The sequence below is a fragment of the Schistocerca americana genome, chromosome 4 (assembly GCF_021461395.2).
Source record: "Schistocerca americana isolate TAMUIC-IGC-003095 chromosome 4, iqSchAmer2.1, whole genome shotgun sequence".
NCBI lineage: Eukaryota > Metazoa > Arthropoda > Insecta > Orthoptera > Acrididae > Schistocerca > Schistocerca americana.
Genome location: NC_060122.1, coordinates 372,789,125 through 372,802,707, shown reverse-complemented (window position 1 = coordinate 372,802,707; position 13,583 = coordinate 372,789,125). Strand labels below are relative to the sequence as shown.

The window sequence follows — 13,583 nt, the reverse complement described above, 5'->3', positions numbered from 1 at the left end:
ATTTTTTCAACATAGTCGCCGTTAAGACTATCACATTACTCCCAGCGTGTAACAGGATTTTTCATTCCGTCACCGAAAAATTCTTCGGACGTTTTTCGAATGCAGAACTTGGCAGCTGCCTTCCACCTCAACGGCCGAAGTGTGATGATCACTTGTGTCTCTCTTGAGTAGAGGAAGGAAATAAAAATCGCACGGTGCAAGATCGGGGTAGTAAACTTCAGGTTTCCTAATTGTTCAATAGTGAAGGCGACGCATTCCTTGGATATTCTAATATGGTTTGCGAAACGCTTTTGAGTGATTCGCCGACCACTTTGAATCATATGGTCGACGAGTTTGCGATGTTTATCGTCTGTGACATAGATCGGATATCCGCTGCATGTTTCACCAACAACTATTGCTTTTCGAGGCTTGCAGTCACGAAATTTTATTATCCATCGATTTACAGTAGACCTAGCAACAGCACCGTCACCACAAACAGTCTTTAAACGACGATGAATCTCACTAGAATCACTTTCTCAGCAGTTAAAAATTAGATAGCTGCACACTGTTTAACTCACGTTGACATAGCACTAGGACACGTCTTTCCATACTCCCGCTACTAAAAATACACTGACAAATGCAACGCATTCAAACTGGGAATACGTTACAGGGGGAAGTTACCTTCCGCATGCCATATAGCGCGCTTCTGGAGTTCATTTATGTTGTGTTCTACAAGAATGTGCGCATTACTACTCAGCCTGGTCACGTAGCTTACTTGTCTTATTGAAGACTGTTTTAATATTATTCATTTAAATGCTGATCTTTTTACAAGTTTCTTCAGTTTTAATCTACACTTAATAACCAATAGATTGTCGTCAGAGTCCACATCTGCCCTGGAAAAGACTTACAATTTAAAACGTGGTTCCTAAATCTCTCGACACTGGACTCGCATTCGGGAGGACGACGGCTCAATCCCGCGTCCGACCATCCTGATTTAGGTTTTCCGTGATTTCCCTAAATCACTCCAGGCAAATGCCGGGATGGTTCCTCTCAAAAGGGCACGACCGACTTCGTTCCCTAATCCGATGAGACCGATGACCACGCTGTCTGGTCTCCTTCCCCAAACCAACCAACCAACCTAAATCTCTGTCTAACCACTATATAATCTATCTGAAACCTTCCAGTGTCTCCAGGCCTCTTCCATGTATACAACCTTCTTTCATGATTCTTAAACCAAGTGTTAGCTATGATTAAGTTATGTGCAAAATTCTACTAGGCTGCTTCCTCTTTCATTCCTTACTCCCAATCCTATATTCATCTACAACTTTTCCTTCTCTTCCTTTTCCTACTACCGAAGTCCAGTCCCCCATGACTATTAAATTTTCGTCTCCCTTGACTATCTGAATAATTTCTTATATCTCATCATACATTTCTTCAATCCCTTCGTCATCTGCGGAGCTAGTTGGCATATAAACTTGTACTGCTGTGGTAGGCCTGGGCTTCAATTCTATGTTGGCTACAATAATGCATTCACTATGCTGTTCGTAGTTGCTTACCCAAGCTCCTACTTTTTCATAAGCTACTCCTGCGTTGCCCCTATTTGAGTTTGTACAGCTTGTGGTCTTGCGGTAGCATTCTTGCTTCCCGCACACGGAATTCCAGGCTCGATTCCCGGAGGGGTCAGGAATTTTTCCTGCCTCAAGAAGACTGGGTGTCGTCTTCATCATCATCATTCGTCCCCATTTCGGTCGGAGGAAGGTAACGGCAAACCACCTCCACTGGGGCCTTGTCTAGTACAGCCGGTGCAGGTCTCTCGCATCGTCCCCTATGTACCTTGGAGTATGGGATCTCATCATCATCATTCACCTGACCACAAGCCTTGTTCCTCCTGCCACCGAACTTCACTAATTCCCACTGTATCGAACTTTAACCTATCCATTTCCCTTTTTACATTTTCTAACCTACCTGCACGATTAAGGGATCTGACATTCTACACTCCAGTCCACAGAATGCAAGTTTTCTTTCTCCTGATAACAACGTCCTCCTGAGTAGTCCCCGCCGCTTGGAGTGGCCGTACGGTTTAAGGCGCCATGTCACGGATTGCGCGGCCCCTCCCGCCGGAGGTTCGAGTCCTCCCTCGGGTATGGGTGTGTATGTTGTTCTTAGCATAAGTTAGTTTAAGTTAATTTAAGTAGTGTGTAAGTCTAGGGACCGATGACTTAAGTAGTTAGGAATTCACACACATTTCAACATTTTTTGAGTAGTCCCCGCCCAGAGATCCGAATGAGGGACTATTTTACTTCCAGAATATTTTGCCCAAGAGGACTCCATCACCATTTGACCATACAGTAGACTGCATGCCCTCGGGAAAAATAACGGCTGTAGTTGCCCCTTGCCCCTTGCTTTCAGTCGTTCCCAGTACCAGCATAGCAAGGCCGTTTTGGTTAATGTTGCAAGGCCAAATCAGTCAATAATCCAGACTGTTGTCCCTGGAACTACTGAAAAGGCTGCTGCCCCACTGCAGGAACCACACGTTTGTTTGGCCTCTCAACAGATACCCCTCCATTGTGGTTGCACCTACGGTACGGCCATCTGTATCACTGAGGCACGCAAGCCTCCCCACCAACGGGAAGGTCCATGGTTCAAGGGAGTAGGATGGTAGATATATATAGTCGATTACATACAAATTATGCTAAATATCTGAAAAAGTCAAGAATAGCACATAAAAGCAACAACAAAAAATGAAAGGACATGAATCACAGCTGAAGTGGTATACCAGTGCCGTCGAGTGCTTTTGCTGCCACCTTCCAAGTCTCCCTCATACATCAGAATTACCAGGAGAGGGCTTTATTTAAAATCGGGTCTTATTTGATACACCTACCTTATTAGTACTACTATGGATTTCAGCGAAATGTAGATAGATATCCTAGCAGATACCACTGAAGAGAAAGTTTCACAACGATTATGTTTTCATTCTTTGGAACTCATTACACGAGCTGCCACCTATAGTTACTCACTCTGCCTTTAGTGCGCCATCAGAGTGTTCCCAGAGAGAAACTATACGCCATTTCTTACTTGAACTGTGCATATAACACCATCCTACTGCAATAACGCCGTACTTTTACATCCATTTGCGTATTTGATCAAAATTTATTTCACTAGCTAATCACCCCCTGTTTCGATCGGATATACTGTATCGTCCACACCTACTGTTTCCTTCCTTAACAGAATTTTTTATGTTATTCACATATTGCTACAACTTCTAAATTTTCCACGTAAGTTAAGGCCCCAGAAGCATGATCTCTTCTGAATGTACTAATCAAAAAGCCGTTCTGTTAGCTGGAATCCAAGGGTTTTGTTAATCATGCCTCTTGCGTTCTTGTGGTGATATTTCCATAGAAACTTCATTCCCAAACACATATTTTTTTTATATCTAACCGAAAAGTGAAATGCCAGTTTTCATCTATTTAGCCTTAAAAAATTTTTATGTAATGAAACATTTCTAAAAAATTTTCATCCTCAATTTCATCGCCTTAAGGACCGAATTTCCAAAAACAGTGATATGTGTATTTTCTTAATTCTAACAGAGAAGCCAAGTACAAATTTTTATAGATTTAGCTTTGAAAATGCTTTCATGAAACAACAATTTCATAAAACCTTTCAAACACTATTTCACTCCCTTAGAGAGCTGACTTGCCAAAAACAATGAAACAAGTTTTTTTTTATTTATAAGCGAGAAGTCAAATACCAATTTTCATAGATGTAGCTTTAAAATGCTTTAGTAGTTCATTAATGAAAATGTATTTTAAAGAAAAACATGCACCTACTGTTTTACCTCCATGGGGGTTAAAATACCGAAACGGCTGAAACACGTATTTTTTTTTATTTCTGACTAAAAAACAAATACCAATTTTCATAATTTAAGCTTCAAAATTGCCATAAAAAGGAAATATTTTCAAAAAGCCTTTATCCCCTATTTCACCCCGTTTGGGGTTGAATTTCGTAAAATCCCTTCTTAAACGACACAGACAGTGGAAGATCAACACATTCTGCAAATTTCAAGTTTCTGTCGTTAATGGTTTGGGCTGAGCGATGATAAGTCAGAGAGTCAGTCAGGACATTTTCTTTTATATATAGAGAGTAATATATTCGATTATGTTACATAAACACATTCACTGTTGTGCCACATTTTTACAGCGTTGCACCACACTCAGAGAGTTCTGATTCAAGTCACTGTAGAGGGAAGAAGTATATAACAAACAAGAAACTCTGAATATTTTGTACATGATGTTTTCTCAGTTCTGCATTCCATTTACCGAATCTCTAGGGTATTTTTGGCGTAACATCTTATGCAGCTGAAAGTTTAGTCTGTCGGGTCTCTAAGGACGGAAGAACAGAAAAAATTGTATATTGACTGCAGACGGGCAAGAATTGGCAGTCTTCAATTTAGTCTGCAGTTTACTTTACTTCAAGTTAGGTCTTGCACGACGGGTTTCTGAAGATATACGGGGAACAATTAAGAATATTTACCTGTTCTGCAAGTACTGTATTAGTTTATTGCGTCACTGTACTGACAGCAGAACCTTAAGATTGGATCTTAACTACAATCCCAGGGACAGAAGAAGCATAGAACTTACTGGACGCCTGGGCCAGACCGTCGCGGCTGTTGGTGCCTATGATCCAGGAACGTTGCTCTTTTATGACCACCGAGAACTCGATCATCTTCTCCGTCGTGTTGAAGCGCAGCGTGCGGTTACGTGGCATGAAAGGCTCCAGTGTAGGCGCGAACGGTGTCCCTCTGTCCTGTACAAATACCACATGTACCCAATATATCGTGTGTTCGCCGGCGTATTTGTTTTGTAGCAGCAAATTCCTGTTTGTTTGTGTGTGTGTGTGTGTGTGTGTGCGTGTGTGTGTAACAGAGAAGGCATACAGCGAAGGAGATTAATCAAATTATGGATAGTGCGGGAATAGGGAGAAAGAGAGGTAACAGAAAGAGGGATTAGACAGGCAGAGAGGTAAAGACAGCAAATACACAGACAGAGAGAAGAAGAGTTTCGTAAAATACCGAAATTATCTGCGTTATTTTCAGCTAGTCCCCAGATCACCTTGCAACGATGCACAATGACTTGTTAGTTTCATACTCTAAATAAAACTACATAATTATCTCCTTATATGTATCATTTAGGAATTAATACTGTTAGTTGGAACAAAAATTTCCTTCATTGTAAGATAACGTAACATACAAACCATAAAATAAAAATCATTTTTCTTTTCTTCATACGATGTCATTCGGATGAATATTCTAACAACAGTCAATATTGATTAAGAGGGGACAAATTCTGGAAACTTCGTAGTAATCCAAGTCTTCCAGTCTGAAACTGGGTCAGTACGTGACACACGTGTAACTTCCGAATAGATACATCTGCTGTACTATATAATAATTCTTGCTGCAAGACAATGTCGCAAATAAAAACTGAAGTCTTAACTGTAGAACACGGTAAAAGATGTTTGCTCACATGGTAATAAATCATATCAACTTGACGTTATTGAAAGTGTAAGCAGGGATAGAATAAGTCGTAAAATAATATTTTTCCCGAAAGGTTACAACAGTCCACTACTAGATTTACAGATTAGTAGGAATTAGTAAGTTAGTTAGTTACATGTTCCATAGATCATTTTCCACGGTAGATCATGATGATGTGGAACGAGTCATTTTACATCTTATAATTATATGTTTCCTTGAGACATTTAAATATCTTCTTTATCTACGATAATGATCGGAGCAGAAGAAATGAACTAATATTTGTGCCAGGACCTGGATTCGAACTCGGGTTTTCTTGCTTCCTAGGCAGAAATGCCAACGATTACACCACCAATGCGCTATGTCAAGATTTCTGCACGAACTACCCAAGTTGTGTGCCCTTCCCATTCGATTCATATCTTCAGCTTATTTTTTCCTTACATCGTCACTAATTGCCAGGGCTTTCCGTCATTGGAATATCACCCCAGCTTTGGACATAATGGGAAAGTCCTGCACCACAGCTGATCTTGTAGATCTTATAATTATGTCCAACGCTAGTGTGCTAGTCTAATGACGGAGAGCCCTGGCAGCAGTGCTGATGTAAAGGAAAAATAAGCTGAAGATATTAATTGAAGTTTGTGTTAGGGAGGACACTCAACTTGGGTAGTGCGTGCAGCAATGTTCACCATAGTGCTGTGGTGGTGTAATGGCTAGCATTTCTGTCTAGCAAGCAAGGCGACCAGGCTCCGAGTCGCGGCCCTGGCACAAATTTGAATTTATTTCTTCTGCTTCGATCATTATCGTAGAGTCATTTTACATTCATATAGAAAATTAATTTGTGCATACGGCTACGTTCTGAATATTTCTGAGCACTTTTTTATTTTTTTACATTTTATTACAAAAAGAAAAAAGGGTATACAAATATGAGTTAGCAATTCCTACCCATCACGTTTTACACATTACAGTAATAGAAATTCTTCTACGCAACAGAAGGAGTTGACAAGGAAAAACTTTCTCAGTTTGTTTTCACATTTTACTTTGCTATCTGTCAGACGTTTTATGCCAGTGAGTAAGTCATCAAAACTTTTTGTTGCAGCATTTTGCAGCCCTTTTTTTGTAGTAAAGACTACCTTAATGTGGTGCAATTAATGTCATTTTTCATTGTGGTATAGGAATTATGTACATCAGTGTTCCTTTTGAACTATAATGGATTATTTACAACAAACTTCATGAAGGAATAAATATGCTGTGAAGCAGTAATCAGAAACCCCAATTCCTTGAACAAATGTCTACAATATAATCGTGGATGAACACCGCATATTATACGAGGGTTGGAATTTTAATAGTGGCAACTATTTATTTACAGCTGGTACAAAATAGGCACGTGTTTCAAAGTTTTAATAACCTTCAAAGTAGTCACCAGCACTGTATATAACCCGTTGCCAGTGATGTGGAAGTCGTAGGATATTCTTAGCAGTGCCAGTTGTGTTGACAGTTCGAGCGGCACGGTCTATTGCCCGACGAATTTGTAGCAGTTCTGAAGCGAATGCCGTAAAGTGTTTCCTTCAGTTTAGAAATCAAGTTGAACTCACGAGGGCTTAAGTTAGGGGAGTGCAGTAGGTCGTATAGCACTTAGCAGCACCATCAGTCAAACAAATCAGTAACAGCTTGCACTGTACGTGCTTGAGCATTTCCTGCAGAATGATAAGGTCCTGCAGAAACCGTCACCACTTCTGTCACTAACCAGGTGGTAGGTTTGTTGCAAAAATGTGTTCCGCCAGTACGTTTGATAACTATTGAATAATCGTTGGCGCATCTGTACATGGCGCAACACGTCTCCCCAATGCATCTCAGAGGTGCTCGACGGGACTTTACACCATATGAGGGTACATCCGACATCATCAAACATTATGATTTTGATTATCCGGTTGTCGTGATGTAGAGAGGCATAGTGTTGCATAGGTACACTAACATCCAAATCTTTCAACACGGTAAACTCACTAATACTACGTTACTGTGACAGTATACTGTTTCATCATGTTCATCTACTCCGGGGTGCATTCGGCTCCGGCCGGCCCGAGTGGCCGTGCGGTTCTAGGCGCTACAGTCTGGAACCGAGCGAGCGCTACGGCCGCAGGTTCGAATCCTGCCTCGGGCATGGATGTGTGTGATGTCCTTAGGTTAGTTAGGTTTAATTAGTTCTAAGTTCTAGGCTACTGATGACCTCAGAAGTTAAGTCGCATAGTGCTCAGAGCCATTTGAACCATTTTTGCATTCGGCTCTGACTTCATTTTCTACATCTACATCCACACCGATACTCTGCAAATCACACTTAAGTGCCTGTCAGAGCGTTCATCGAGCCGCCTTCCAATGTGAGATTTTCACTCTGCAGCGGAGTGTGCGCTGATATGATACTTCCTGGTAGATTAATACTGTGTGACGGACCCAGACACGAACTCGGGACGTTTGCCTTTCTCGGGCAAGTGCTCTGCCGACTGAGCTTCCAAACATCACAGAAGCTCTTCTGCTTGGATAGCTCAGTCGGTAGAGAACTTGCCCGAGAAAGACAAGTCAGTATGTGAATTAATGCAGATGAATAGGAAAAAGAATCCCGTAATGTTTGAATATTCCATTAGTAGTGTAGCGCTTGACACAGTCACGTCGATTAAATACTTGGGCGTAACACTGCAGAGCGATATGAGGTGGGACAAGCATGTAATGGTAGTTGTGGGGAAGGCGGATAGTCGTCTTCGCTTCATTGGTAGAATTTTGGGAATATGTGGTTCATTTGTAAAGGAGACCGCTTATAAAACACTAATACGACCTATTCTTGTGTACTGCTCGAGCGTTTGGGATCCCTATCAGGTCGGATTGAGAGATGACATAGAAGCAATTCAGAGGCGGGCTGCTAGATTTGTTACTGGTAGGTTTGATTATCACGCGAGTGTTACGGAAATGCTTCAGGAACTCGGGTGGGAGTCTCTAGAGGAAAGGAGGCGTTCTTTTCGTGAATCGATACTGAGGAAATTTAGAGAACCAGCATTTGAGGCTGACTGCAGTACAATTTTACTGCCATCAACTTATATTTCGCGGAAAGACAACAAAGATAATGGCTCTGAGCACTATGCGACTTAACGTCTGAGATCATCAGTCGCCTAGAACTTAGAACTAATCAAACCTAACTAACCTAAGGACATCACACACAGCCATGCCCGAGGCAGGATTCGAACCTGCGACCGTAGCGGTCGCTCGGCTCCAGACTGCAGCGCCTAGAACCGCACGGCCACTCCGGGCGGCAAAACAAAGATAAGATAAGAGAGATTAGGGCTCGTACAGAGGCATATAGGCAGCCATTTTTCCCTCGTTCTGTTTGGGAGTGGAACAGGGAGAGAAGATGCTAGTTGTGCGTCGAGGTACCCTCCGCCACGCAATGTATGGTGGACTGCGGAGTATGTATGTAGATGTAGATGTAGATGTAGATGATCTTTTCTCGCTATGTAGGTCGACGCAAACAAAATATTTTCGCATTCAGAGAAGAAGGTTGGTGATTGAAATTTCGACAGGAGATGCCGCCGCAACGAGAAACGCCTTTGTTTTAATGATGTCCATCCCAAATCCTTCATGTCCGTGGCACTCTCTGTCACATTTCTCGATAGTACAAAACATGCTGTCTTTCTTTGAACTTTCTCGATGTACTCCATGAATGCTAACTGGTAAGTATCCCAAACTACTCAGCAATACTCCAAAACAAGACGGACGAGCGTAGTGTAGGCAGTCCCTTTAGTAAATCTGTCGCTTTTTTGGATTACAGTCGACCGCAGCTGCGCGGCGGAAGATATCCGGTGGATTCGCTTAGCATTTCCCCCGACTTATATCACATCGAGTACCTGTGGGATGTGTTCGGTAGACGTACTGCAGGATGTCCACATGCACCAACGACCATCTAGCAATTGTCAACAGCGTTGGTGGAGGAGTGGAACGCAACACCACAAGAACTTACTAATTTTGATGCCAGCACGAGGGCATCCATTGCCGACCGTGTGATCACACACTTTATTAACAACCACGTCCCATCTTTTGTAATGTCCGAGGTCCAAAATAAGTCGCGATGACCAGTGCAACACTCGCCGTAGAATTTAATTATCATTTACGTTCGTCACATTGCGCGTTTCTTACAGTTACCTTCTGTCCTATACTGTAGCAGTTGTTTCAATGTGTGGTCCAAGTTTCATCGAGTTATGTCGCTTCACAGTGACGAATTCTGTGTAAGATGTAATCATCTTGATGTTGATGCTCTTTTGTCTGTGTTTGCTTTAACAATAACATATGTTTTTGAGTGGGGTCTGCCTTTAGCAAAACACTTTTTTGTATTTTGTCCCAGACATGTTTCACCGCAGCTGCAGCATCATCAGTGGATTTTCTTATTGTTATGGCTGTTAAACGTAAGGAATGTTCTTTACTGTTTAAATACATACAAATATTAGTTTCTAGCCGGCCGGAGTAGCCGAGCGGTTCTAGGCGCTACAGACTGGAGCCGCGCGACCGCTACGGTCGCAGGTTTGAATCCTTCCTCTGGCATGGATGTGTGTGATGTCCTTAGTTTAGTTAGGTTTAAGTAGTTCTAAGTTCTAGGGGACTGATGACCACAGCAGTTAAGTCCCGCAGCAGGTAAACCACACCATGTGGCCGGCCGCGGTGGCCGAGCGGTTCTAGGCGCTTCAGTCCTGAACCGCGAGACTACTACGGTCGCAGGTTCGAATCCTGCCTCGTAGATGGATGTATGCGATGTCCTTAGGTTAGTTAGGTTTAAGTAGTTCTACGTTCTAGGGGACTGATGACCTAAGATGTTAAGTCCCATAGTGCTCAGAACAATTTGAACCACACCATGTGATAAGAAGGTATGAATACACAATTTTATGTGCTCCTCAGAAACCTGTAATTAGGATTTAGAAACCACGAGTAATATTTGTATGTATATAAACAGTACAGAACATTCCTTATGTTTAACAGCTATAATAATAAATGAACCACTGATGATGCTGCAACTGCAGCGAAACGTGTCTGGGACAGAAAAACAAAATCGTGTTTTGCTAAAGGCTGATCCCACTGAAAAACCTGTGTAGGATCCCTTCTTCCATAAGTTTTGGACAGCAGTGTAATATTCTGCGTATTTGTTACTTGATATGAAATGCTGGCGAGCAGAGAAGAAGGGGCGGTACTCACGGTGACGTTGGCAGCGTGCCGGACGAGCGCCTTGGCGGACTTGGTAGAGAGGCAGGCGCGCAGGCTCGGCGCGTCCTGCAGCTGCTCCGGCGGGCAGCCCACCAGCTCGCCCAGCCGGAAGGCCCTCCTGCGCGCCTCGGCGGTCGACACGTGCGCCCACGGGCTCAGCGCCGTGCCGGACAGCGACACCACCGCCGAGAACCGGTCTGCGGCAACACACGACACAACACTGACCACTCCCGCACCAAATGTAGTCAAATACCGTTGCACCTGCAAGAGGCATGCTGCTACACAGAAATGCGACTGCCATCTCGTTGTGGACGTACACGACTTAGTAGCAAGTACACTTTCTCCGCCGCGCGGGATTAGCCGAGCGGTCTAGGCGCTGCAGTCATGGACTGTGCGGCTGGTCCCGGCGGAGGTTCGAGTGCTCCCTGCGGAATGGGTGTGTGTGTTTGTCCCTAGGATAATTTAGGTTAAGTAGTGTGTAAGCTTAGGGACTGATGATCTTAGCAATTAAGTCCCGTAGGATTTCACACACATTGGAACATTTGAACACTTTCTCCTTGCTCTTAGGGCACGAAAACCTAGAATCATGCATTCGTTTTCTGCTTGTTCCAGTAATTCGGAAACACAACAAATGCTGTAAATTTTGGATTCTCAGCCCAAAGAAAGCAGGTGTTGACAGATGTGAAAATTACCGAACTATCAGTTTAATAAGTCACAGCTGCAAAATACTAACACGAATTCTTTACAGACGAATGGAAAAACTGGTAGAGCGTTAGTTTGGATTCCGTAGAAATGTTGGAACACGTGAGGCAATACCGACCTTACGACTTATCTTAGAAGAAAGATTAAGGAAAGGCAAACCTACCTTTCTAGCATTTTTAGACTTAGAGAAAGCTTTTGCCAATGTTGACTAGAATACTGTCTTTCAAATTCTGAAGGTGGCAGGGGTACAATACAGGCAGCGAAAGGTTATTTATAATTTGTACAGAAACCAGATGGCAGTTATAAGAGTCGAGGGGCATGAAAGGGAAGCAGTGGTTGGGAAGGGAGTGAGACAGGGTTGTAGCCTCTCCCCGATGTTATTCAATCTGTATATTGAGCAAGCAGTAAAGGAAACAAAAGAAAAATTCGGAGTAGGAATTAAAATCCATGGAGAAGAAATAAAATCTTTGAGGTTCGCCGATGACATTGTAATTCTGTCAGAGACAGCAAAGGACTTGGAAGAGCAGTTGAACGGAATGGTCAGTATCTTGAAAGGAGGATATAAGATGAATATCAACAAAAGCAAAACGAGGATAATGGAATGTAGTCGAATTAAGTCGGGTGATGCTTCGGGAATTAGATTAGGAAATGAGACGCTTAAAGTAGCAAAGGAGTTTTGCTATTTGGGGAGCAAAAGAACTGATGATGGTCGAAGTAGAGAGGATATAAAATGTAGATTGGTAATGGCAAGGAAAGCGTTTCTGAAGAAGAGAAATTTGTTAACATCGAGTATAGATTTAAGTGTCAGGAAGTCGTTTCTGAAAGTATTTGTATGGAGTGTAGCCATGTATGGAAGTGAAACGTGGACGATAAATAGTTTAGACAAGAAGAGAATAGAATCTTTCGAAATGTGGTGCTACAGAAGAATGCTGAAGATTAGATGGGTAGATCACATAAATAATGAGGAGGTATTGAATAGAATTGGGGAGAAGAGTAGTTTGTGGCACAACTTGACAAGAAGAAGGGACCAGTTGGTAGGACATGTTCTGAGTCGTCAAGGGATCACAGATTTAGCATTGGAGGGTAAAAATCGTAGAGGGAGACCAAGAGATGAATACACTAAGCAGATTCAGGAGGATGTAGGTTGCAGTAAGTACTGGGAAATGAAGAATCTTGCACAGGATAGAGTAGCATGGAGAGCTGCAACAAACCACTCTCAGGACTGAAGACCACAACAACAGCCATTCAAACCTTGTCCTTTCACCGACGCGTGAATGATACATTCGAGATCTGCCCACATGGAAGACAGCAACATCTGGAATCGCTGCTTCAGAACATCAAATTCATCTAACCTGCATGACTGCTCTGTAACTCACACTTCAGTGCCTGGCCTGGCAGAGTGTTCTTCGAACCATCTTCAGACAATTTCTCTACCTTTCCACAGAGCGTGGAAGACATGAACACTTAAATCAATCTATACGAGCTCTGATTTATTTTATTACGGGGATCATTCCTTCCTATGTAGGTTGGCAAAAATAAAACATTTTCGTATCCAGAGGAGAAACTTGGTGATTGAAATTTTGAGGAAAGATTTCGCCTCAGCGAAAAACGTCTTTTTTCAGTCATTGCCATCACAACTAACTTATAATATCCGTGACATTCTCCCTCTGTTTCGCAATGACACAAAACGTGCTACCCTTATTCGAACTGTTCGATGTCCTTCGGTCCTTTCTAGTAAGGATCCTATGTAGCACAGAAATACTCTAACAGAAAACGAACAGTCATTGTGTAGGCACTCTCTATAGTAGACCTGTTGCATCTTTTAACTGTTCTGCCGATAAAACGTAGTCTTTGGCTTTCCTTCCCCACGGCATTGTCAATGTGATAGTTGTAACCTAAATTATTCGTAATATTAATACTTAGTTATTTAGTCGAGCAGACAGCCTTTCAATTTGTGTGATTTATCGTATAATCGAAATTTAATCACTGTCAGGTCAAGCGTGCCATAAAACTGAAAGGGCTTTCAGAGGAAGGAGAGAAACCTGTTGTGACGGCGTTTATCCCTGACGTCGGTAACACATTCGCAAAAATCGGCGGAATACTCAGATTTTTATTTATGCGGATGACCTCACACATTTCGTTATAG

General features: G+C 42.5%; 1 protein-coding gene across 1 annotated transcript in view; it reads right to left on the bottom strand.

The window, feature by feature from the left end:
- Positions 1 to 13,583, bottom strand: part of LOC124613494 (esterase 6-like) — a 145,978-nt gene that overhangs the window by 50,647 nt on the left and 81,748 nt on the right. The window contains exons 6-7 of the mRNA XM_047142202.1: positions 10,727 to 10,932; positions 4,617 to 4,782 (exon numbers count right to left, since the gene is read on the bottom strand). Of these exons, the coding sequence (XP_046998158.1) occupies positions 4,617 to 4,782; positions 10,727 to 10,932 (372 nt within the window). The remainder of the gene's footprint in view (positions 1 to 4,616; positions 4,783 to 10,726; positions 10,933 to 13,583) is intronic.